At 33.8% G+C, this 24,583-nt stretch overlaps 5 protein-coding genes and 1 non-coding gene across 18 annotated transcripts; 3 read left to right on the forward strand and 3 right to left on the reverse strand.

Moving 5' to 3' along the window:
* Window positions 1-112: 112 nt before the first annotated feature.
* Window positions 113-9,640, reverse strand: LOC116348174. Of its 2 annotated transcripts, XM_031779085.1 has the most exons (6): window positions 9,386-9,640; window positions 9,270-9,312; window positions 8,791-9,174; window positions 860-945; window positions 482-805; window positions 113-410 (listed from the first exon to the last, which is right to left on the reverse strand). In XM_031779085.1, exons 1-6 carry the CDS (start codon window positions 9,570-9,572, stop codon window positions 298-300), a joined length of 1,137 nt encoding a protein of 378 aa, XP_031634945.1. In that variant the 5' UTR covers window positions 9,573-9,640; the 3' UTR covers window positions 113-297. The 2 variants fall into 2 exon arrangements, with proteins under 2 accessions (XP_031634945.1, XP_031634944.1); XM_031779084.1 differs by lacking the exons at window positions 113-410; window positions 482-805; window positions 860-945 and adding an exon at window positions 1,031-1,828.
* On the forward strand, window positions 3,801-8,722 carry LOC116348172 (centrosome-associated zinc finger protein CP190). Of its 3 annotated transcripts, none has more exons than XM_031779081.1 (6): window positions 3,801-4,255; window positions 6,550-6,850; window positions 6,929-7,630; window positions 7,719-7,937; window positions 8,102-8,118; window positions 8,209-8,722. In XM_031779081.1, the coding sequence occupies exons 2-6, from the start codon at window positions 6,560-6,562 to the stop codon at window positions 8,360-8,362; spliced, it is 1,383 nt and encodes a 460-aa protein (XP_031634941.1). In that variant the 5' UTR covers window positions 3,801-4,255; window positions 6,550-6,559; the 3' UTR covers window positions 8,363-8,722. The 3 variants fall into 3 exon arrangements, with proteins under 3 accessions (XP_031634941.1, XP_031634943.1, XP_031634942.1); XM_031779083.1 differs by lacking the exon at window positions 3,801-4,255 and adding an exon at window positions 6,038-6,055; XM_031779082.1 differs by lacking the exon at window positions 3,801-4,255 and adding an exon at window positions 6,348-6,449.
* Window positions 9,641-9,920: 280 nt separating the features above from the next.
* On the reverse strand, window positions 9,921-13,124 carry LOC116348175 (nuclear distribution protein nudE homolog). Of its 3 annotated transcripts, none has more exons than XM_031779086.1 (7): window positions 12,991-13,124; window positions 12,074-12,488; window positions 11,715-11,988; window positions 11,568-11,636; window positions 11,406-11,494; window positions 10,676-11,075; window positions 9,921-10,216 (listed from the first exon to the last, which is right to left on the reverse strand). In XM_031779086.1, exons 2-7 carry the CDS (start codon window positions 12,323-12,325, stop codon window positions 10,140-10,142), a joined length of 1,161 nt encoding a protein of 386 aa, XP_031634946.1. In that variant the 5' UTR covers window positions 12,326-12,488; window positions 12,991-13,124; the 3' UTR covers window positions 9,921-10,139. The 3 variants fall into 3 exon arrangements, with proteins under 3 accessions (XP_031634946.1, XP_031634947.1, XP_031634949.1); XM_031779087.1 differs by having other exon boundaries at window positions 10,676-11,057; window positions 12,991-13,123; XM_031779089.1 differs by lacking the exon at window positions 10,676-11,075 and having other exon boundaries at window positions 12,991-13,115.
* A 503-nt stretch (window positions 13,125-13,627) lies between these two features.
* LOC116348169 (TOX high mobility group box family member 3) lies at window positions 13,628-20,574 on the forward strand. Of its 8 annotated transcripts, XM_031779079.1 has the most exons (7): window positions 16,309-16,417; window positions 16,698-16,784; window positions 17,148-17,390; window positions 17,497-17,631; window positions 18,104-18,263; window positions 18,644-19,630; window positions 19,699-19,948. In XM_031779079.1, the coding sequence occupies exons 1-7, from the start codon at window positions 16,349-16,351 to the stop codon at window positions 19,818-19,820; spliced, it is 1,803 nt and encodes a 600-aa protein (XP_031634939.1). In that variant the 5' UTR covers window positions 16,309-16,348; the 3' UTR covers window positions 19,821-19,948. The 8 variants fall into 8 exon arrangements, with proteins under 8 accessions (XP_031634935.1, XP_031634938.1, XP_031634936.1 ...); XM_031779072.1 differs by having other exon boundaries at window positions 18,644-20,574; XM_031779073.1 differs by having other exon boundaries at window positions 17,521-17,631; window positions 18,644-20,574.
* Window positions 20,575-20,682: 108 nt separating this feature from the next.
* LOC116348178 lies at window positions 20,683-22,251 on the reverse strand. Its single transcript, XM_031779093.1, has 2 exons — window positions 21,402-22,251; window positions 20,683-21,331 (listed from the first exon to the last, which is right to left on the reverse strand). Exons 1-2 carry the CDS (start codon window positions 21,835-21,837, stop codon window positions 21,309-21,311), a joined length of 459 nt encoding a protein of 152 aa, XP_031634953.1. The 5' UTR covers window positions 21,838-22,251; the 3' UTR covers window positions 20,683-21,308.
* A 2,070-nt stretch (window positions 22,252-24,321) lies between these two features.
* On the forward strand, window positions 24,322-24,394 carry Trnam-cau. Its single transcript has one exon. It is a non-coding gene; the product is annotated as a tRNA-Met (tRNA).
* Window positions 24,395-24,583: the final 189 nt, after the last annotated feature.

The following is a 24,583-nucleotide window of genomic DNA, read 5'->3' on the forward strand; positions in this document are numbered from 1 at the left end:
ATTTTAGATGCCAGCATCCATCGACCTACACATGTAATGTGAAAGTTGGGGCATGCGAACAAAAAGGACAACATGTGAAAAACTTAGTCGGAATAAAAGGGAAAACCCTCTATAATAATAGCACATACAGAACAATGGATGAATTGGAAATGGGAAGCATTTTGTTATTTTATCCGACCCATAGATGGCGCCAACACAAAAAGCCTCTTCCTGACTGATTTCTGAACAAATCTCTTAACTCAAGTATCAAACATTTTTATTTCTATTGAATTTTGAATTTATTAACTAAATTCTGTATTACAACATTAGTATTTTGCCATCAAATATGTCCATTTTGTTAATTTGAATGCGAATGCTTTCGGTGTCGCCTTCATTTGAATCATTTAAATGTGCAATTTGATTACTTCCCGCTGTAAATAAATAACAATCAAATTTTCCAATTTAAATTATGATTTCGAATTTTCATTATGTCTTTTCTCACCCATTATCTGCAATATAAGATCATGTTCAATAATGGATTCCACCAAACCGATGATATAATCACTTTTCTGAAAATTCGGCGTAAATACCTTGAACGCAATCATATCCATTTCCTTTATGTCGTTGTCTATTTCTCTGTATTTTCCAATTGTCTCAAGATGTTTCGCCAAATGTTCAAGAGCCGGTTCTTCTTTTTCGTTTGGTGCATTTTTAATCTCAGCATCATCTCCGTTGATTTGCACAACATCAATTGATTTAGATGACGTATTTGTTTTAGTAGTTTCAACGTCCATTCTTGGTGTTTCACTATTCATATTTGTTACATCTGAAAAGATAAAGAATGTTAAAACGTACTTATATGTATAAAACGAAAAATTACCTTTAATTTCTGCATGTATGACACGTGCTGTTTTGGGTAGAAATATTTCCTCGTCCAATTCGGACAATAATTCATCATCTTCAAATCTATATGGGAATAAGTATACATTGAACATTTGAAATGAATGAGTGGAACCAGAAATTTTCAATTTATAATTGTATTTGATAAAATTTTGAAAAGACGTGATCAATATGCGGCCTTATTATGTAAATAAATTTTCTTTATTTAGAAAAATTGCATATTGTATGAAGTATAAAAAGATTTTCGTGAAATTATTTGAATTATATAAATTTCCTTATTTTGGTTAAGTTTCGAAGTGTTTGCTTGACTTTTGAAGTTTTTTCGAGGAGCCTTGCTCGAATAGCACTTCTATTGGATACAGTAGATGAAGTTTCGTCCGCTTTAATGGTTGATAAATCATTCAAACCACTTGGCATCAAATCAACTGTTTCAATGGGAACCATTACAGAAGCAGCTTGAACTGTGGCATTTCCATAATCGCTTGGATTTTGTCCGGAACTAAGCCAACGATCAACTTTTGCATTAGTATTGAGCAAAACAAATCCATGATCTCTAGTCAAAGCATCTGTCAACGTGTTAATGTTCCAATCGGAAGAAGCTTGATTATGTGTAGTGGACATTGGCGGCAAATCTTCCTTGAGCATTTGAGCCATTTCTTTATCTTCACACTTTTTCTTTTGCCAATTCATTACTCTTTTTTGTTTGGCCGTCAATTCTTCGTCAAATGTTTTTTTGCGCCATAAATCGAATGCTTTTATAAGGGAATTATTCAAAAAATTGGTGTCATTTGCATGGCTCTTTGCTGCATCGTCAATATCAATCAATTGTGATCGGGTATATTTGATTTTTGATGTATGAAAATCGATGTCATTGGCGTTGACAGCAATATTCATATCATTTGATTGTTGGTTGCTGCTTTCATCGTTCTTCTCGATTTGTGGTTCAGCACTGTCAACGAAATCAATAATATTTAAAGGTTAAAGGAATATTGACTCCTTCTTTTCAATCATGTATTTAAATTTTCAGAGTAAATAAAATTGGGATTTTTCGGTTCCAAAAAGATTTTCTTCGAAATTCGGGGGCAAAGGCAATCTTGTTTGTAATTTTTCCTAAAGGAGAAAAGACAGTAGAGTTCTTTTTAGTTTCTTATTGAATTAAAATCCCTGATGATTCATATAGATCGGTCGTCATGACAACAATGAATCTTTTTTCGACAAGTTTTTGAAGTCATTTTGGTTTTATGTATAGCGAGACCAGATTCTTCTTCCAAATTTAGGTGTGTTTTTGTGTTGCACACAATAGATGTATAGTTACATATTACATTTTTTTCAACCATGCAGTATTGTAGTTTGGTGTCCGTCCCCGATTTTAACATATATTTTGTACAACAGTCTGTATATAGAATGTTTCACCCCATGTCGCTGTGTAAGCATCAAGAGAATTTTTTTTCTCATTCTGCTCTTTTGCATCTGTCCGTATTTTTTGCCGAAAAATATTGTATTAATATGCAGATACATTTTTTGTATATATCAAACGCATGCACGTGTTTTTTTTCCTTACACACTGATCTCGCTTAAATATAAAATAAATGAATTCTACGTTTTTATTTCTTTTAAGTTATTTTTTTCTTTCGTTTTGACACACGCTTCTAAAGTTTTTACAACATGTTTTATTTTTCAAATTTACGACAGGAGTACATCGATTAAAAAGGGTGCCGAATACTTTTCAATGCAACCGTAATATGAAAATGGATGATTGAATGTATGAAATCAGAGCATATCAGAACGTAGTCATCACCGACGTCACTGAGCGACTGGTTTGCATATTACATTTTGATACAGTGTGTTCGATGCGTATGAACCACTTGTTACATTTCAAGTGAAATGTAATTAAATCTGTTTCAATGCTGAATGCAGAAAATTATCTTAAATTTTCATAAAATCATCCGTGTTATTATTAAAATATTATTAAAATATACTGTGCATATAACGGTGCAAAAACTTTTACAGTTTCACGAGCATGTTTGCCGAATAAACCAGTTTAATCTTTATATTTATTATATACATTTTTCGTTCGTAAAGAAAAAAAAGTCCCCTTATGGATTTGAGCAATTTTTTCGTCTTTTTCCGATATCGATTCAGGTTTTGTCATACAAAAAAGGGCCACGAAAAAAACGACAGTAAAAAATTATATGAAAAAACGAGCAAGTAATGTCTAATGTATTATATAGGCACATGTATATTGACAAGGGATTCCATCCATGTGTGTGAATGTGAATATTTGAGTAATTTGAATTTTCAATTTTGAGCAAAGGGCGGTCCTCTTTTTCATTTTTGAAAAAAAAAAAAAAAACGGATACTAAATTCGTAAAAAATTGAGGGTGAATTCAGTTGCGGATGCTGACGATATGAAGCATTTACAGTGTGGTATATGCCCCACAATATTTTTCCCGGAACATATAGAGTATAGACTACTGCTTTCTTATTTCTCATTCTCTTTCATTCTTGTTAGGTCTGGAACAGCCCAAGAATAAAGACGTTCATAAAATTGCTTTTTTTCCTTTTCGATATCCACATGCGTTGGCACCAAAGTATTTTCTTTTTTTTTTTTCAATATCGCATGAAATACATAACGTATTTTTTGTGACTCTCACAACTCAATTCTCTGCATATAGATATCACATACACACTAATACATATACCGCACACAAACACGTATGCAAAATGACTTTGTGATTTTCCACTTGAAAACAGTACTACACGTATTCATGCGTTCTTGTCGCTAACTCCGCGTAGTTACTATACTGTCGTCCATACATGCTACCATACATACATCAAACAAATACAGGCAAGCTTGCACTCATCACATGAAGAGAGAATTCATTGTGAGAGATTAACAATACTACGATCGGCGTTCTTTCATTTCGGTTAGTACTGGTTGGAACAACGCAAAGATAACGTCAAAACTACGTCGCGCTGTCCGTACACCGCATTAGAGAAACACACAATCATACCAATTACAAGAGCAAATGTGAAGAAACTTATTAAAATCAAATAGATTTGAGATCTTTGACATTTTGTGAACGATATCAGAGTGAGACGAAATTTAAACAAAACGTCAAACTAACCAAACTGCCTATCATTTTGAGTTCAAGTCAATTTCAAGGTGGTGATCAACATATATTGTTTTTTTTTTCCTGTTGTGTAAATACATAGACTGAACAAAACTAAAGGCTTGAATTTTATGGATTGATGCTAATAATTGCTAAAGTCCCTTTAGCATTTTTCGTACCAAATGGACTCTGGTCATTGATACATTCCATTAAATCGCAAATTTTTTTCATTTTCAACGATAAACGGTGAACAATTTTATAAAGTGAGTGATTTTATATGCTATATAGTTGTTGTCGAGATAATAACACTCAAAATCATTAAGGTCTTGAAAAAAAGTTACACGCGATTCTGAAAAAGTCGAAACCATCGTGTTTCGTATTTTCAAAAAAAAAAAATCTATGTTATTGACGTACGATTAGAAAAACAAGATTACTATAAGCCGTAATTTTATATGTTCCATGTATATGTAGCATGCATGTTGTAGTTTATTGGAAGTAGCAAAAAAATAATTTGAAAGAAGACGAAAGAGAGAAAAAGAGAGGAAAAACTAAAGTGAACAAAAAACAACACTATTCTTTCACACTCAGTTGAGGCAATACACCGTAGATAAATCTGTTTATATGCGAATTGTTTCTGTAGCGAACAACAGTATTCCATAAGTTGTTTGATATTTACAAAAAAAAAGTTATATTAGGTTATTCGATAGACTATTTGAAAAAAAAAAACAGCATGAGTAGAGAAAAACAATAAGAACAATGAAGGTAACATACAAAATATATATTGGAGCAAGCGAGTAAACGAATGAATATTTGAATCATCGCGTAAATACACAATGAAATTTGTTTTTGTCCTCCGTTTTGATCAACTACGTAACTCAGTCGACGATTGTGTTTTTCTTTTCCACTTGAATTTAATTGAAATTTTTTGAAAAAAAAAACCTCCGCTCGCACACAAACACACGTTCGATAGCCTGCTTCTCCGTAAATATTCCTTCATGTATTGTATATATATATAAAGAAAATCATTTTGAAAAAAGCGATGATGTTATAGCTGTTGTTGTTGAAATTGCGCGTGTTGTTTTTTGTTGCTCATGTTTTTCATAAGTTTTTTGTTTCTTTTTTCTTTCTCTCTGTGTTTTTTTATTTTTCTCGTCGATACTGATGTTTTTGTTGTTGATGTGAGGCAGAGAATGATAAAGAGTAACATTGAATGAAAATGGCAAATGGATCTGGAGCACAGAATGGAATGCACCACCACTTTTTCCAGCAATAAGCACTCAGTTTTTGTTCTTTCTCATTTGTTTCCTTTTTTTCCTTTTATTTTCATCTTTAGTTTTTTGTTCGATGCTTTTTTTGCTTATTCCATTTTTCCTATGTACTGCATGAGAAAAGAACTATATGCTTATACAGTGCAAAAAGTAAGCGTACACAGACACAGACCTACAGCAATACAAATACAACACTCAGACTGTGTGTCTGTGTATTAGTAGAAATGACAAAAAATAGCACTTTTTTTTCAAAAAAAAAAAAAAAAAAACGAAAGAATGAAGAGAGAAAAGGCACCGCAAGCATTCAATACGATAATATATCATTCTAAACAGTTTTTGCGCTATCTCATCGCATAAGAGCGAGAGCATTGTGTTTGTGTACAGTGAAGTCGACGTCGTCATCGTCATCGTATAAGATGTGTTGATGAATATTGTCCGTATAAAACGGAGAACACTTCGCACAATTGTATCGTCTGTTCGAGTTGATTGAAATATTTTTCGAAATTTTTTCGTAAATTTAGCTTTTTTGAAATTTTTTTGCATCGTCATTCGATTACGACAATCATCGTTCGATTTTTCGAAGTTAAATACAAAACAGACATTCTTTGGCGTTCGGTCGCGCATGTTTACTTGTAGCAAATGTAAAATTCCAAACAAAAAAATACGTTTTTTTCTAGACCAGGTCAAGTTTAAAGTGGTCATTTTTTTCGAAAAAAAGAACTCATATCATTTTTAACGTGAGTCATTAATTTGCATAATTATACAAATTTTTTATTGGCCAGAAACTGAAAAGAGGTGAAACATATATCTGTTTAAATATACATTTATGAATGTTTTCATAATAAAATTGCGACCGGAATATATATATATATATATATTTTTTGAAAAATAAAATACGTCAATTTAATCACTGATTTCGAGTTGCGAATGAGGAGTTGAATAAAAAAGAAACACATAGAAAATGCGACACACACATACGCCATAGTCATAATATAGTCATAAAAGGAATTATTATATATATGCATATTTATATATAATTTTATATAAAGCCGAGTAATTCATGTTATTTGTATTGAAAGTTGTTGTTCGATTAAAAGACGAGAAATAAATGTTTTTGAGTTATCAGTTGAATTCACGGCATATGGTGTGTGAACAAGAAAAGTAGACTCAACTATGGTTTTTTTTAATTGTAATTTTTGCAAATTTTTTTTTTTACACTTTGTTTATTGATTCGTCAGCCCTCATTTATGATTTCTGGTATATTTCTTGTGTAATCTTTTTCTGAACAGTTTCTTAAAAATGGCGTTGCAACAATATTGCCTTCGATGGAAATATCATCATAGCAATTTGCAAACTATGTTTTCGCAATTATTGGATCGTGAGGCATTTTGTGATGTGACTTTGGCGTGCGAGGGACAAACTCTTCGGGCACATCGGGTAGTTTTATGTGCGTGCAGCACGTTCTTTGATTCGATACTTTCAAATCGATACACAGACAAGGATCCAATTGTCATCATGAAAGATTGCAAATTCGATGATATTCGATGTCTAATCGAATTTATGTACAAAGGCGAAATCAATGTTGAACACGTAAGTGAAATTCACATTTGAAATGGGCTGGTGAGTATCTTAAAAACAATTTGTATTTATATTTTCTTGTCACTATAGGAACAATTAGCATCATTGCTACGAACTGCGGAGGAGCTACGAATCAAAGGTTTGGCTGAAGTGTCATGGACTGATGAAAATGGTGACAGCAGACGAACAAAGAACAGAACTCACAACATACGGAACTTGATGCATTTGAATGAAACTGCAGTTACACCAGCAAAACCACTTCAACAACCAAAACGCCATTCTTTCAGTAGCAATAGCAACAATCAATTGAATTCTAGCGATGTGGATCCATTGGCAGAATCGTCAGGAAAAGGATCCGTCGCCGATGAACCTATACAGGTGACAAAATCAGGTGCCAACCAGTTCCTACTTCCAGTTAACTCACCTCAACGAGGTGTCGAGGAGACAATGCCAACGGTCAAAAAGAAACGCGGTCGTCCACCTCTTGATGACGATTTCGATAGTTATAGCACACCGAAAATAACGCATGTCGAAAGCACAGCAAACAGTTTTGATGTACATCCCGATCAAAATGCTATGTACGACGAAAATTCACACGAATCACCCAGCACAATGTTAGAGCAATCAATGGAAGTTTCAATGGCGTGCGATAACGATGAACCGACTCTAATGCCAATTCAACCGAAAATTGAACGACCAGACACACCGGCAAGCGTAAAAAATGATTACTATGATGAAAATGATTACAACCCGAGCAGCCCAATGGACGAATCCACAGGCCTGTCATCACAGGTCTGTTTTTTACTCTAACATATAACCATTTATATTTAACATATAATCTATAAGAATGTTATCAAATGGTGTGTTTTTTTACGTTTAGGTAATGTTAACACCGCAAGAGGAAGAAGAATGGCGTGATGTTATCAAAATGAATGATTATTTGGCCAAAGGACGTAGACCGCAATTTTGGGAAGAGACATTTACTAAACGTGTTATGGAAGCGATCAAATCAAAGGAACTGGAAATGAAAAAAGCGGCTCAACTTCTTGGAGTTTCTTATGGTACACTGTATGGTAGATATCGAGAGACATATGGCTGTGTAAGCATCAACGCAATTTTTTCTCTTGTGCCTTGCATTCAATCCATTCTGCTCAAAAATATTGTATTAAAATGCAGATACATTATTTTTGTACATATCAAAAGCATCTTACACTCTCGCTCAAATATAAAATAAATTAATTCTACGTTTTTATTTCTTTTAAGTTAAAACATCCATATCGGTAAGTTTGGCATCCATCAAGAGCAGTCGAAGCAGACCAACGAACGTCCAGAATTTTGGCAAATGAATCTCATTTTGATTTTTTTTGCAGAGGTCCGTTTATGGTTTCGAGATTACGTGAATTTTTAATGGATCATGGTCATGAAGACTTGATTGGCCGCTTACAACGTGGCGAGATAACTTTGCCGCGCGCTGCTGAACTTATGAATACTTCTCTAACAAATCTGAGCGGACTTTTGGAATAAAATCAAAAGGGGTTTCAGTTAAACAATGACAAAAGAAAGTTAGGATGCTTAACGCAAACAAAAGAAAATAAGTAAAAGAATGAAGAAAAAAAAATGAATCGAGAGAAAACAGAAATATATTCGGTTTAATACTGAGCAATGATGATAGGAAAATCGGAAATAATCACACACTCGTTTTACTGAAAATAAGACTTTACAAAGGACACATTCAATGAAATATATACCAAATGTCATGTACATCTATTTTGTAATCCAATTCGGTTGCAGAGCAATTTATAAAATTGTGAATGAAGAAAATCCATTAGTTTTAAGAAGATAATTTACATTTATAAATAAATGCAAATATTATATACAATCAAGCGTTTTGTTGTTTCAATTCAATGGCAGGAGAAAATAATTCGAAATATTTGTATCCAAAAAATGCTTACCTCACATGAGTGTTGCATTTCGATATAGCTTTGACACGTGGAGACTTTGGAACTGTGTCGTTTTTTGGTGTACCACCTGTTATGGTTGATGCTTGTATATTGGGAAAATTCATCTCATTTTCATCGTATCCTACGGAATTATTCTTTCTCTTACGATGACGCACCCGCTTACGTTTCGAAGCTGTACTGTTTGTTTCATTGGTGCCTACTGAATCGGCATAGTCATCGTCACAAGTAGCAAAATTAATTGAATTCTCAGGTGAGATGATTTCTTTTGGAACTTTGAATGTTCCACCAGTAGTATTTATTTTTTCGGTCAAAGTAACCATCACTTCCGTTCCAGTTGAAATAACTGATTCGCTGTCATCTTTCTTGGCAATGACACTTTATAACAAATTAAAAAAAAAAATAAGAAGAAGAAGTCGAATGAATGAAGAATATCCTAGTTTGTTCCTACGAATGAAAAAAGGCCTACTTACTGGATTATATCACCACTTTGGATAATATCAATATGCTCTTTGGCTGTAATCAAATAATATCAAAGAAAAAGGTTATAAAAAGTATGGATATGTTAAAAGATTTAATATTATATTACGGTGTAAATATACGCCATCGTTTGCAAGCAAAACAAATTTTTTCACGTCGAATATTTCAGTAATATGGCGATGAAATTGGCGAACATTTTTCCACTGACGATTAACACTGACGTATGCCTTCGATTTGTGATCGGAAAAAAAATTTCCGAAATCAATTTTCACGCGAAAAATATCTGAATCAACCATTGTGTTGTAAACTTGCTTCCGATAGATTTGAGCTATTGTTACAAAGCGTTCAAATGTTTGTATTCCCTTTTTTGAGGTTATGTTTCGATGTGTTGTATTTTGACAGTTCGGTTCTGTTTATATGAAAATTGAACGTTTTTATAGTGGTTTTTATCAGCTGACAATTAATGACTCTGAATAGATAAAAACAAACAAATTTCCTGATTAAACGCAAAACTTTATTCGATAAATGAAAAATTCATATTTTAAGGCATTTGAACATTTACATTCGATTTAAAAAAAAATAGCAATAAAAATACTCTTCAGGACATATAGAGATTCGGCAATTAACTTAAATGAATAAAATGATATCGGGCTTTTTTTCCTTTATTCCTTACTGCATGTATATATATAATTATGTATGTTTAACTCTCTCGAAAATATCTATGTCTTTTTAAAGCATTTAAAAAAGAAATTAAAAAATAATTGAGCAAAAATACAAGAAAATCGAATTAATTCAAACTGCCGTTTAGGCTTTTTAAACTCGACGACGCTGATTTTTGTACTGTGGTCATGTACGGCTGTTGCTTACGACGTTGTTGTTGTTGTTGTTGACTTGGTGGAGGCATTATCTCTTGACAAGCTTTCAATTTTGCGGCCATTATCTAGTAAATTAAAAAAAAGAACATTAAATTCATTATTCATTATTCAATGTTGAAAATATGAGTTGTCTGTTTCTAAATGAACACAAGATTTTTATCTTACGCAAGCAAACAATTGGATTCTAATTGCAAACAATGTTAGGTAAAATCAATGAAAAAAGGGGATGACATGAAAACTCAAGGGTTAATGAAGAGTTAAGTGTGAGTGCAATATCGCATTCGTTTAAGTCTAATGACTAGAATTCATTTCATATATTATAACTAAATTAGATTTCATCAAATCGTACACATCAAATGCAATCAAATTCGACTTAAAATAGGTGTTAGTACCTTGACCGTTGTCTAAATAATATGATGAGTGAGTTTTGTGGGTTAGACGAATTAGAATTTTTATGATTGGATATATCTTAAGCTCTTGTGAAGCGAAGTAGATGAGATAATTATAGGCTGAATGAATCGAACCTTTTAACAGTTGATTATTATGCGGCGCATCGCAATTAGCATTCGGATAGGACGCGATTGTCATTTTATCACAATTGATAAGATTTAATTGACTAGTTGATTTGGAATTTCTGCCGTTAAAAACGTTCGACCATTGGAACGATTGAAATAAACGCGACGTAGATCGACTGCTTTCGTCAAGCAAACAATTGTTACCGCAATCCATGTCAATTGAATCAGTTGATTTTGACGATCGAACGAAATTTGTTTGCAATGAATGTGTAGATGATGATTCCGATTGAGGTGGTTTTATCGGAGTTGAAGATGGTGGTGGTGTCATTTGTTTGGGGCATACACAACGGAATTTCAATTTATCACATGTCGGACAGAGTAACTTACTTAACTGCAATTGGATTTTTTGCTAATGTCAACAAATTGTGAAAGAAAATAATAAATGTCGATAGGGCCGGGAGGAAGTTGTAATACAATAGGAAGTAATAAAATAAAACGCTAAAAATGGGGGGAAAATGTGAGGAATAAACGACAAATAGGGAATAACAAATTATTTCATTTGAAACTTTGAAATATTTCAATGGCTTTTTGCAGAACCATGAAATATTTGAGGCACACAAAAGCAAAAGTATGAAAATCGAAAGCGCGTTTGAAACAGAAAAAATCAAAACAAATACGGGAAAAATTCGAACAAGTGTGAAAAAAGCCTCGCGAACAATTGTCAAAAAATTGGGCTTACGTCTATTCGTCTCAATGAATCTGCTATGATGTTGAAAGCTTTTTGACTAGCTATCGGTGGAGTGTTTCCATTCAGCATATTATCGGAATCTGTGTGAAAAGAAATAAAGCGCATATATTTAGCAATTTTGTGGAATTATGAGGAAAATTAAAGTATACTCACGTAGTGGAGTTTTATCATTTGGATTGGTTGTATTTGATGATGTTCTCACTTTCATCTCCTGTTTCAGATCTAATATAAATGAGTAACAACAGACAGATGTTGATTAATCATTAATTTAATGAATCATTTTGAATTCAAATTGCATACCACGAAGTTCATCCAAGACGCGTTGATGTTTGACTGTCAAAGTTTCCTTATCTTCTACTTCTAACTCTAAAAATTCATTCTTTTCGTATGCTTGGTTTAGCATTGCTTCTAAGTCTGTTACAGTTGCCGCGACTACACGATTAGCTCGTTCCAAATCGTCATTTTTCTGTTCAACTTTACGCGTATTTTCCCGTAACTCTTCCAATTCCATTGTAATTTGTGTATGTTTATTCTCCAATGAGTTGTAGTCCGTTTCGAAATTGGATATTTTATTCTATATTTTGAAAAAAATAAAATAAAATGTATATGTATTTAAAATTAAGCTGATGAAATGAAATTGATTTCTCAACTATTCATACCCGCAATGATTCGTTATCAGTTTGCAGTTGGTCGAGTGAATGTTTTAAGTCTTGGATTGTTTTTTCCCGTTGCTCTAGACATGTCTCCAATTCAGCCTCCAGTTGACGTGAATTATCCTCAAAATCGGTGAACTCTTGTTTTGTTTCGATTAGTTTTTGTCTTATCTCATTGTATCGTTCTTTCCAGTATGTACATTCTTCGTCTATTGATTTGAATACTGGCAAAGGTGGCTCCTTAAACGAATCATCCATGATTTGACGATTGGATTTTCCACCGAGTTACAATAACGTTATTTTAAATTTAACGTTATCTTATCCAAATCGTAACACAATTTAAAAATCTTCGACCAATCTTAATGTTTATTTTAGATTCTTCTCAATAAACAAACATCTATGGTAAATTGTTAGGTTTGATCTGTCAAACAAAGAACAACTTTGTTAAAATTTACTAAGAAAAAATAATAATACGCACAGTGTAGTACACAAAACAATGAAATATCAAAATATTCAAGTCAAACTACGCAATCACAGATATCGATGCGAACAATTTATGGAATGTAGTTGAATGTAGATGACTCTTTGCCATCTGTCACATTGTGATTGTAAATATTGTATTATCGAATAGAGTAAGATTATGAAAACCACAAATTATGGAATTTTATTAAAACAAACACAAAAATGAAATGTATTGAGTGGATTCCAGCCAAGGTAGAAAAGCAATATTAGCCCACGTTTAATTTGTCTAAACCAAATTTAACTCGATTGTTGAAGGACAAATTTTTTGCGTATCAATTTATTGATTGAAGTCGTATTAATGCGAATATATCGATAGCAAAAATATTGACTTTTCAAATGCTTTAACATTGGCTCGATGAACAATTGTTTAAAGTCATAAACGACGTGAAAAGTCTTTTTACCAGAACGGGATTTTCTGCTCAAAACGTATTAAAAATAAGTGGGAGAACGCACAGTAATATCTCAAACAATCACATAAACCAAATACAGCTTATTCACTTCAGCATCTACAACTAAATGAAACTGAAAATATCATCACTACAGCTATTCTGTGTGTCAAAACGCAAACAAAATGAATAGTGTCATCCAATGTGAAATTGGCTACAAATGCTTTCTACCATTTTTCGAATTCGAATGGAACGGTGTCCAATTCATGAGTACGTCCTAGGTACGTCTAAACTGTAAAAACAAGTTTTTATTGAAGGTATTTTCATTTTTTTTAAAATTGTTTTAATTTTCATCGTTCATATATTCAAATTTATTGTTTTCGAAACATTAATATAGGTTCGGAGAGTGAGTTCGCTTGCTGAACTAAGTAACAAATTTAAATGTCAAGCGCATATGTGCACACCAATACATAGAAACTAGTAGAAAAGAAACCGAATACAGCTTAAGGGACATACGAAGCACTTTTTCCGATGAACGATCTAGCGAGAAGAAAGAAGAAGAAGGAGAAGGTGGAAAAGACGGAGAGCGCGAGCAATGACTGTATTATAATGTTAAAATGTCTACCACGAAGCAGTTGTTGTAGTAGTGAGCTGTGTGCCATCAACGCAAACGTACGACTTTCTATACACGTTCTACTTCGCTGTTTTTTTTTTGTCTTTATATGACAAAAAAGAAGACTTTTTGAAAAAAATAAATTATTTCATTAGTAGTACAAACGGAGCAAGTCATTTCAACTTGCTAGATTCAGAACTAGTACTTTACGTATTCACGTTCGTATGTGTAGTTTTAATTCTGAACAAAGAACAATTTTTTGGTGCACAAATTAAGTGAATTTTTAATTTGAATTAGTGACGAAGCGTCATGTCAAATACAATTCCAAATATTGGTGATATCAATTCACAACAAAATAAGCAATTGAACGTAAGTAGCAAAAAATAAAATTTCAAAAAGCAATGCTCGTTTCCGTCGCATAGATTTCTGACTCATGGCCCCGGGATTTCTTTTTTCTTAATTAAAAAAAATAGTATGAATGAAATTTTCTTTTTTGATTCGTTTGTACAACCGTCCAAGCAATAAGAAAATAAGCATAATGAGACTTCCATGTGTGTGTATATGATATTTTCGGATTTCTCCTAATGACTTTCTCATTTTGAGTACAGCCACCAAGAAAATAATACAAAGACAGAGATAGCGACACATTCGACAAGAGCAAATCATTTTTTTATTAATTAAAAAAAATCGAGGAATTATTTGCTTTACTCGGCCACATTGAAACTGTTGAAAAAGTGTGTATTTGCGTATAGTTTTTGTTGTTGCTGTTGCATGAAATGAAATTAATAGATTAAATATTGATATAGTGCTGGATGAAAGAAAAAACGAAAACGACGATAAATTCCTTCTTGTTCCGAAAAACAGACAACGACCCTGCATATCAGTAGCGTACAGATGTGTGTATTCGTTGTAAAATATTTGTGTTAGTGTGCGTTCAATTCAGAATCGGAGATTGTATTTGTGTGCAATATGAGATATTCATCGTACAGTAAAACCTACTTCTTCTCTCGAAGTTGGTGATTGTGCGTATGTGTGCAAGAATGTTCAGTTCAAAATCTAAACCGTAGAGTTTACTTTTAGCTCTCCCTCCCTCTCTCTCATTATCTGTTTCTCTCTCACACTTTTGCATACATACCTTGCGATCTGTATGTTCACATTGCGCTGTGTGTTTAACTACACAATATTCTGTTTATCTTTGTGCGTCCCTGTATGTATATTCATTTAACTGTATTGATAGAGCTATGTAACGTATGCGATGCGTATGTTGTTTGTCTGTGTGCGTGAATAATTTATTACTTTCCTTTAGCCTGATATTTTCTTTTTAAAATTTCATTATCGATTTTTCAGTCAAATAAAATTATTTAGAATTTTAGAGTGACTCCGCGTAGCAAGCTAAGCTCACTCGCTCATTCGTTCGTTCGCTCGCGATGGATGGTGGATAGATAGATGGATGGCTGGATGGATGAATGAATGTATATATGAGAGTGTGTGATATAAAGAACAGCAAGCATGCATTGTATTGTTGTATGGAATATTTACATTTCGGCTACGCCGTGCTTAGCCTCTATGCTTGTGTTCATGAATTTTTTCCTCTTCTTATTATTTGTATTTTCGTATTACTCTCCATACACTCGATTCAATGTTTTCCTTCAATCCAATGTTTGTATCGGCTACGAACTGTACTTCTCTGTCTCTCTATTCGGGTAATGTACTTGTACTTATTAGATAAAAATGAAACTCGCGCATTTCGTTTCGTATACAGATTGCGCTTTGGACGTACGTGTATTTGAGTGTTTAAGCATTTTGAGTATTCCAAAATGTTATGTATATGCTCTAGAGGAGTGAGATCTAGAACGGGATAGAAATAGGGACATTGAACGAGTAAGAATGTGAAATACAAATGTGTATAGTTGTAAAAATGTATAGATGGAGTTTTGAATTACAAGCATGAATCAAAATCAACATCCTCGGGAAAATGCATTAAAAAACCATATTATTTCATTATTATTTTTTAAGGGATCACCTTTTACAATAACTACGACAACGACCACCACTACATCGTTTCTTCTTCATTTATTTTAATTTCAACTTCAACTTATTTTTCAAACTTCCTCATCATTTTTCCAATGTTGTATGTGCGCCGTACCGATCGGGTATGTACGGTGGAGGTGGTTTTCCGCTGGGCTCGGAGCATGAATATGAGTATGAGTAATGTTTGTAGAGAGTGAGGCAAAATGTTATTAGTCTAAAGAAAACACAGCACGAAATGCAATCAGAAAATTTTCCTCTTGTTTTCAAAACGGTCGTAGATTGATAAACGTTGTTCGGAATAAATTTTACAAGCAGAAAGAAAAAGTTTACAAAGTTTGCAATAGTTTCCGTTTGGAGTTTTTTTTTTTTCATTATTTGGACGATGCAATCATCGTTTGCCATCACTTTTCTTATTTAGTTGATTCATTTCTGTCTATGTGTGTATGTGTGTATTGATATTCATTACAATTTTCTTCGTTTCTAATTTTAAAGTAACGAACAATAATAAAGAGAAAAGAAATTAAAATAAAAAATATATATAAACGAAAAAGAAGAAGCAAAACAAGAAGAAGAAGAAGAAGAAGAAGAAAATATTGAATTTAGTTTTATGACATCGGTCGTAAACGCGTCTTAATTGAAGCGATAAAAAGAGCTTAACGTGTCGGATTACTTTGAAATGAATGTTAGTATGTATACTGTACATAGTAGAGAGAGATATTGTTTGTAACAATGAACACAAGGAGGGAGCATATAGAGTGTGAGCGAGTGAGTCAAGGAGAACAGAAGAGTACAGAAAAAGTAAATAATTATTAATTAGATTTGTGCATTTGTAGTTGTTGGTTCGTTTGCGCGCTGCTTGATAAATTCTCCAGTGTGGTGTGCTCGAATTTTTTTCCATTCCTTCGTTTACTCTATGCGTGTACTCCATGTTGTATATATGTATTTGTATATATGAGTGTATGAATGTGTATGTGTGTGTATATATATGTGTAAACGAATGAACGAACGAATGAACGTTTATGTATTCGAACGAGTGAAATAATAAACTCAATTTATATTGGATTTCTATTTACATTAGAAGAGAGCCCGTTTGTGGATAAAATGCTTTATTCACAGTTCGTTGTGTATCATTAGCCGTGTGTATACAAGAGAACGATTTATATTTGTGAGCGTGTTTTATGTACTTAGAGTTATAAATATATATGTAAAAGAAACCAATAAAATACTTTTCAAAACATTAATTAAAATTGATTGAAGTAAAATTTCAGATTAATTATGCATTGTAAAGTTAGTCGATAAGTTCGCGTTGCCGATGAGAGTCAATGCGTGTATGTGTATGTATGTGCGTGTTTGTGTGTGTTTGTATGTGTATGTGTTCGCCTAATTGTTGTATTGTACACTTTTTGTAGAGAACTATAAATAAATTCAATTTTGTGTCTATTTGTTGAACTCTAATAATGGAAATTTCTAATCATTTCTACAACACTAACCCCTTTTTTTCATGCATGTACATTTTTCAATCCTGTAGACATTCCACACGCCATCATTTGGTGACGACGATTTCGACGTGAGCTCAATGCAAATTATGCAACAAACACATCAAACACATCAAATGGATCAGTATCCGATGCCAATGCCCCCACAACAAATGCAAGACCAACAATATATGTGGCAACAGCAAGATGCAAATCAAAGAAATTTCGCTGCGCCACCGAACAACATGAACATGCCAATATATAACAGCCCAATGATGGATCCACAAATGCACTACGTAAGTCAACATTGTGTCGGTTGTTTTATTTTTCAACTTCCATTTCATGATCAAGTATCTTATAATTCATTGTACGCTTTAAAAAAAAAAAAAAAACAAATGACAGGGTGATCCCGTTTATAATCATCAGGGCCAACCCCAAAATCACATGCAACAAATTCAGCCTCGTCCAGTTCAGGCTCAGGGTCCGCTGCCGCCACCCCAGCAACAACAGCAAATTCATTACCAACAAACACAACAGGTACTTTTCCACTTTCTTTTTTGTCAATTATTAATCAAAAGCCATCAATTTTCATTCGAATAATAGCCTTGTAGTTATATATATTTTTAACGGAACAATCAATAAGCATATATCGATAGAGACTTATTAAAGATGAGGAAATCTTTCATGACTTCAAAAGCAATTTTGAACATGAATGAATGATAGACAAGTTGAATGTATATAGAGTTTATTGGCGAAATTTAACTCCAGCGAAATATTGCGCAACATATATTATACTATACGTACAGTACTTTACTTTAATATACAAAGAACTTTTTTTACATACATATATACAACATAACCAAGTAAATTGAGACTCACAATTCTGAACATGGATAAATATATTATTGACTGTTCCGCAAACATATTCAGACTATTCAAAACTAACTTTTTTGTTCTGTTCCCATTTAATTTTTTTCAAATTTACAATTATGAATAAAAAAAAAATCAGTCACAGGATCAAATGTTAATGATGCCACCACCCTATAAGTCGCCACCGATGAATGTACAACAACCACAAATTATGAGCAGTCCAACGACTCATCAAATCAATCAGTCTCCGCACTACGGTGTTCCCACAGAAAATGGTACAACCAGCGAAGATAGCGATGGTAAGTGTCACTTTTCGAAAAAGGTGCTATATTTTTCATAAAATGCTATAAATGAGATAATGAGAATAGCAAACTTTCAAACACTTACAAAAGTGAAAGAATTTAAAAAAATACGAGCAATTACATGAGAAATGTTTTTTTTTACAATAACAATGACACACAGTTATTGGCTTATTCTTTAAAACGCATTTCTTTATTGTGCTTTATACTATCTTATCTTTTACGGTTTCCGCTTCAGTATAAATTAAAACACGCATAAACATATACACTCAATGTTCCATATTCGTTCTCAATTCTCATACATTTTTTGAATATTAAAAAAAACGATTCAATATAAATTTTGATTTTTTACGTTTTTGTTTTATTTCAACGCATTCCAGGTAGTGTGAATACATTGAAGCGACCATCACCCGAACCATTGAACGAATCACCATCGAAAGGTGGAAAAGCGGCTGCGTCAGCACCAAAGAAGCCAAAACCACCCAGAAAGAAGAAGAAGAAAGATCCAAATGAACCAACAAAACCAGTGTCGGCGTATGCATTATTCTTTCGTGATACACAAGCAGCTATAAAAGGTCAAAATCCAACCGCGTCATTTGGCGATGTTTCAACGATAGTGGCATCAATGTGGGACGGCCTGGAACATGAACACAAAGAGGTCTATAAGAAAAAAACGGAAGCGGCTAAAAAAGAGTATTTGAAAACGTTGGCAGTCTATCGCGCAAGTATCGTATCTAAAGGCAATGACATTGATTCAACTAAACCATCAACACCGACTGGTACCATGTCCCCACAAAATCAACTTCAACAAGCAAATAGTACGCAACAATCGCCTCAGAGTCTTCCAAATCAGCAAAACTCGACTCAACCATCAGTCCAAGTGAAACAAGAATCACCCAATTCGATTCAAGCCCAATTACAAAATCAGCCAAATGTAAACATGAATCCACAACAACAGCAACAACAATCATTTATAGCACAACAACAGGCCGGTCCTCAAACGTCTATGCCACAATCATCGCCATATCAACAAACTTATAACCCTCCTACGAATGCATACAAATCGTCGCCGAATCCAAATCAAATCGATTACAATAGTATGAATATGTCAATGCCACACAATCAATTGTCGCCAATTCATCATCAATCAAACGTTCCACAAAATCATCAAATGCAAATGCAACAGCACATGGGTCATCCACAGCAGCAAGTTCCAATGGTTCGATACGGCTACGAGCAACAAGCACCGCCACCACCGCAACAACACAATATCGCCATGAATCCATACAATTCATCACCAAATCATGGGAATCTTCAGCCGCCAATGCAACAGATTCCAACACATCATCAACCCTATGGAAGTGAAGGTGGTTACAACATTCATGCAAATGATGTTAGCAATCAAAATTTTAATTCATTCCAATTAAATCAACAGCCCACAACTACTATGGTTCTTCACAATATGCCACCCAACCAATTGCAGGAAACGCAAACGGCAACAGCTACGCCCCAGCTATGTATAAGGAGTGGATGTATAAATCAGGCGGTTGTACATAACGACTGGGAGGACGAGTACTGTGGTTCTGAATGCGTGGTTTTACACTGTAGAAACGTTTTCTCAAATTGGGTACAGTCGAACAACAATGCAGCCTCGATCAACCCTCAACAGAACTTTTCTGTGAAATAGTGTCATCATCTCGTTGTGTCATAGCCTAGCTGACAAGAAGAAAATTTCTATACCATTACAAAACAAATACGCAAACTGAAAAAAAAACTAAGCAAAACTAAACAATACAAAGCAAATGCAAAATCAAGAAAAAAACGTACACAATTTTTATTTTGTTTAATGTAAGGGGAAAGAGATAGGGAGCGAGTGAGAGAACTAGCGCAAGGCGAACTTCAACGTATCAATATTTATGGCCATTGCAATAATGAATGAAGCATAAATTACAAGACGTCTATCTTCTCTCTACGTCTGTCTCGTTTTTTTTTTTCTTTACATTTTACAAACCACGCTTCATTCGGCAAACTGTAAAAAGAATTCTCGTTTTTTTGTATCATGTTTTTTGTTGATCATATAGTCGTACACTGTGTGCTACAAATTCGCATTATTATTGTGCTATTGCCAATCTAAAAATACATAGAACGTGCATCACATCCAAGGAGACAACTACTACTTCAACGAAGATTGTTGCACCATAAAAACGTTAAACTATCCATTTTATCGACAAAATATTTAAGGATTTTTAAGAAATATTGTAATTTTCTTAATAAAAATTATTATTATAATTGAATAGCAATTAATCTCAAACAAATTGGTTTATTGTTTATTATTATTATAATTATTATTATTATTACCATTATCATCATTTTTTATTATTAATATTATTATTTTTCTTCGTTTAAAAATCGAGGTTAATGAACTGAAGTAGCCAAAAGGTGAATAATTTACATAGGAAATGTCATAAATTTGTTACGGAATTGAATAACAAAAAGGGTCTTTTTGAACTGGACTCGAATCGACCTAATTAAATTGTCCGAAAAGCACCAGTGAATTTTTATCGACAAAATAAAGATAAAAAAAGTTGATGAACAATACAATTGTGTTTTTATTTTTGCCATCCTAATGAACAATTGTTGTGGCAAATTCATCCATTATGGGGCATATGTTAACGATAGAATTTGGGCCCGGATTGGTGTGTAGTTTCAGTTGAATTCAACGTCATCAATGGAAAAAAAAAATCAATTAGTATGATACAAAAATTGACTTGATATCCTATTCAGTATAGTAAACTATACTAACCTACAAGAATACTTGTTCTGTGGCAAGGCCACAATTTAATCAAGCCTAGCGGACTGACAAATAATTGTTATAACTAATTTCTAAATTATAATTTGATTGAATATTGTTGATTTCGTTGAATGAGCGCTGCTACACAACGGCTGCAGTTGTCCATTGTTGACATTCTGATTCTGACCGTGATACAATGGTGAAGGTTGATTGTTGATAACGCGGGTAGGTCTGCGTACATTTGGATGAATTCTTCACTTGAACACCACGAATTCACCTACCAAATGGTATAACAAAAACACATTATTATCAATTTGTTTACAATTTGTATCAATTTCATTAGATACCTTTGTACAGGATCAGCTTCGCTGCTGCGATATCAGGAAGCCATACAGTTGTTAGCGATGGTTGTGCTCCAGCAGCTCTCTCGATTCCAACGTTTGTAACATTTGGTAGCCATGTTTTGAAGAAGCGTTGCTTCTTTGAAACCAAACGAGCTGCATTCGGTCCATCTCGAAGAGTTGGAGCAATTTCATCGCCCATTTCTCGCATCTCGCGCCACATTTGTTCAATTACTCGTCGCATTTGCAGTAATCGTTTGCTCACATTGGTTACGATGGTTCGTGGTAATCCAACAATTGGATTTGGTACACAATCCACACATTTCTTGTATCGATCGCCTCGAGTTGCTAGTGGAAATCGCTTGAAACACAATGGGCAATGCTGTGACTGTGATGTCATGTATTTACCCACCATTCGAATGATGCAATTGCCACGTTTCATGATCGATGCAATGGGTTTGCGCGTGCCTGGACAGCGTATATATTTCTTTATTCTAATCGGCGAATTGGCTGGTGTTGATCCGCCGGCTCCAATGTAGAATAAAATGTCTTACATACGTAAGATGAACTTTTCCGCACTGTGATCCACAAAATTCATTTATAACTTATCTTTTACTTGAATTTGAACTCACGAAAAACTGAATCTGACATTAGTTTTGCGATACACATAATTTTTAACACACTTTTTATATAAAAATTACTTAAAATGGGAATGGAATCAATCCTTGCATGACGACGTGAAACTTGACACAGGGTATTTTTCCACAAAAAGCCAACATTCTGGAAGTTTGAAAATATTTCAATACAATTTAGGGGTACTTCCCAGACAAAATTTTCGTTTTTGGGTGAAAAATCCAAAATTTTGTTCGGAAGGTACCCCTAATATGTATTGAAATGTCTTCAAACTCTCGGAATATTATTTTTGTGTGATAAAAATAACCTGCGCAAAGTTTCAGGTCATTACGATATCATACAGGCATGGCTTCCATACAAAAATCCATTTGAAATATTTGTATGAAAGGTGTGTCGAAATATATTTGTATCGCAAAACTAATGTCATATTCGGTTTTCTCGTACCCAAAAACCCCCCAATACATATTTTTGGATGTTTAAGAATACATTAAATATCACTTTTGGGGGGAAAATTGAATTTTTCCCATGGATGGCCATGGGCATCACACCAGACATGACACGTTACTCTATCAACCAAAGTCGCTCAAAATCTAATGGTTTCTATTCCTCGGCGACCCCAATCATCCTGTGAAGTCAGATTTTGAATTACTTTTCTGGTTTGAAAGTTATCGTGTTAACAAATTTTTGCGTACAGGGTACAGCGTACAGCGTACAGCGTACAGGGTACCACGCACATACATTCGGACATCGAAAAAACGCTAGATTCGTGTTCCCTGGGTCCTAAAACACCCAGAAAACATGTTTTTTGAGGGTGTTAATTTTTCGACCGATTCCAATACTTTACCTTACACACTAGGTGTGTGCGGAAAAGTAAAATGGATGGTTCATTTCGTACCATATTGAATGTCGTTTTGTCCATCGCACGTACCGATTCAATGTGTTTGTCGAGTCCCAATCGTACATACTGTTTGGCCGAATACGTTTCAATTCCGTTGTTCATCATTCGAAGTCAATGTGCAATGTACGAACACCATGATGATCCTTTTGGCGATGGCATTTCACCAATCATAGCTGCAATTCGATTGCGGTCACATTGTTCTTCGAATGCAAACAATCGTGTGATTCTTTCGGCTTTCGCATCACGACGATTTTGTTTTGCGTCCCAATGATATCGTTTGCTGGATATACACAAATTCACCTAACAAAATGAGAGCAACATTGTATTCGAAATCACAATCACAATCTCAATCACTTTGATTCATTGTAAAACAAAAAAACAAATTTACCTCTTCGTTGATTTCAATCTCACGTCGTACTGAAGCGTTCCACGTACGCATGCCCGGATCAACTCCAATAGCATAGTTCAATTGTTTGCTATCGTACATTGCCTTGATTTCAGCGTTCGTTGTCTCGACTGGCTTTACTTTTGGCTTTTTGTACAAAAACGATACAGATACGCCATCCGAAAAAATCTGGTGATCAAAATCCTTTTTGTTGCTCACCAATTTGCAAAGTTTTTCCACATTGAAAAACAGATTCCAACTCCCATGTTTGTTTGCACTGCATTCTTTCTTCTCCAATTTGGCGTTCCTTTTTTGGATTTTTGTTTACCAAATTTTCCCGGCACAATTTTTATATGTTGTATAATGCATCTGTATCGACACGAATGTGTCGCCGTTGGAAATCACATATCGGTACAACACCGAAATTCCTGAATCGTGGTTCATCACGGCGATCTTTGTACGTGATATGAAACATCCGGATAGAGCGCTGAATGAATATGCGAATGGATTTGAACCAGTCATTCTTAACAATAATACTTTTATATTTTTGAAAAAGACGGGAATATTCCCATTTGGATGAGTGTAGTACTCAACACAATCAAAACTTCACTTAAACCTTGAAAATATGACAAATTTGTTTTATTCTGTTTCAGTAGTTAATTAAATTAGACGAACAATGGCAAAATATACATACGAAACATAGTGAAACTATAATGTTTGTTCAGAAGACAATAACACAGTAATGGAATACATAATTTGAAAATAGAACAACTGATAAGGTCTTTAAAATCGGCCATTTCAAGCACAAACCAAATAGAAATTATCAATCACACAAATATTTCTACATTTATATTGGAATTCATTTTATGATATTTTTATAATGAAAATCTTTATATCTCATTTTGTCTCGTTCAAATATAAATATATATGTTTCATCCAGAAACAACATCATTGTGCGTTTGCAAACCACTGGCACTGTCAAAACTGTACTTGATCTTAAAATGGTCATAGCCTGGTTGGCGCAGTTGGCAGCGCGTCAGTCTCATAATCTGAAGGTCGTGAGTTCAAGCCTCACACCGGGCAATTTTTTTTTTTCATGCATTCTATCGCTAATTGAAAAGTATTTATTATATCGAACTTCGTTGTTCAATATTTTGTTGATATTTTAACTGTCAAGCATATTGTTATTTATATTAAGTCCCATTCTTATGTCACACAACAATTCAGAACAGTGATTTGGACCAGCGCTAACATACAACAACAACGTTGTGT

The sequence above is a fragment of the Contarinia nasturtii genome, unplaced genomic scaffold (assembly GCF_009176525.2).
Source record: "Contarinia nasturtii isolate CC-2019 unplaced genomic scaffold, AAFC_CNas_1.1 Cnas_scaffold_2291, whole genome shotgun sequence".
NCBI lineage: Eukaryota > Metazoa > Arthropoda > Insecta > Diptera > Cecidomyiidae > Contarinia > Contarinia nasturtii.

Bases quoted from the DNA above. Each gene is read 5' to 3' on its own strand.
- LOC116348172 (XM_031779081.1), top strand. From the start codon at position 6,560: ATGGCGTTGCAACAATATTGCCTTCGATGGAAATATCATCATAGCAAT. The intron at 6,851-6,928 runs GTAAGTGAAATT...TTGTCACTATAG, and splicing joins GCGAAATCAATGTTGAACAC to GAACAATTAGCATCATTGCT. The intron at 7,631-7,718 runs GTCTGTTTTTTA...TTTTACGTTTAG, and splicing joins CCACAGGCCTGTCATCACAG to GTAATGTTAACACCGCAAGA.
- LOC116348174 (XM_031779084.1), bottom strand. From the start codon at position 9,572: ATGGTTGATTCAGATATTTTTCGCGTGAAAATTGATTTCGGAAATTTT. The intron at 9,313-9,385 runs GTAATATAATAT...ATTTGATTACAG, and splicing joins CGATGGCGTATATTTACACC to CCAAAGAGCATATTGATATT. The intron at 9,175-9,269 runs GTAAGTAGGCCT...TTTGTTATAAAG, and splicing joins CAAAGTGGTGATATAATCCA to TGTCATTGCCAAGAAAGATG.
- LOC116348175 (XM_031779086.1), bottom strand. From the start codon at position 12,325: ATGGATGATTCGTTTAAGGAGCCACCTTTGCCAGTATTCAAATCAATA. The intron at 11,989-12,073 runs GTATGAATAGTT...TTCAAAATATAG, and splicing joins CTGATAACGAATCATTGCGG to AATAAAATATCCAATTTCGA. The intron at 11,495-11,567 runs GTGAGTATACTT...CTTTTCACACAG, and splicing joins AAATGATAAAACTCCACTAC to ATTCCGATAATATGCTGAAT.
- LOC116348169 (XM_031779072.1), top strand. From the start codon at position 16,349: ATGAACACAAGGAGGGAGCATATAGAGTGTGAGCGAGTGAGTCAAGGA. The intron at 16,418-16,697 runs GTAAATAATTAT...TATTTACATTAG, and splicing joins AACAGAAGAGTACAGAAAAA to AAGAGAGCCCGTTTGTGGAT. The intron at 16,785-17,147 runs GTGAGCGTGTTT...TCAATCCTGTAG, and splicing joins CAAGAGAACGATTTATATTT to ACATTCCACACGCCATCATT.
- LOC116348178 (XM_031779093.1), bottom strand. From the start codon at position 21,837: ATGAAACGTGGCAATTGCATCATTCGAATGGTGGGTAAATACATGACA. The intron at 21,332-21,401 runs GTATCTAATGAA...ACCATTTGGTAG, and splicing joins GAAGCTGATCCTGTACAAAG to GTGAATTCGTGGTGTTCAAG.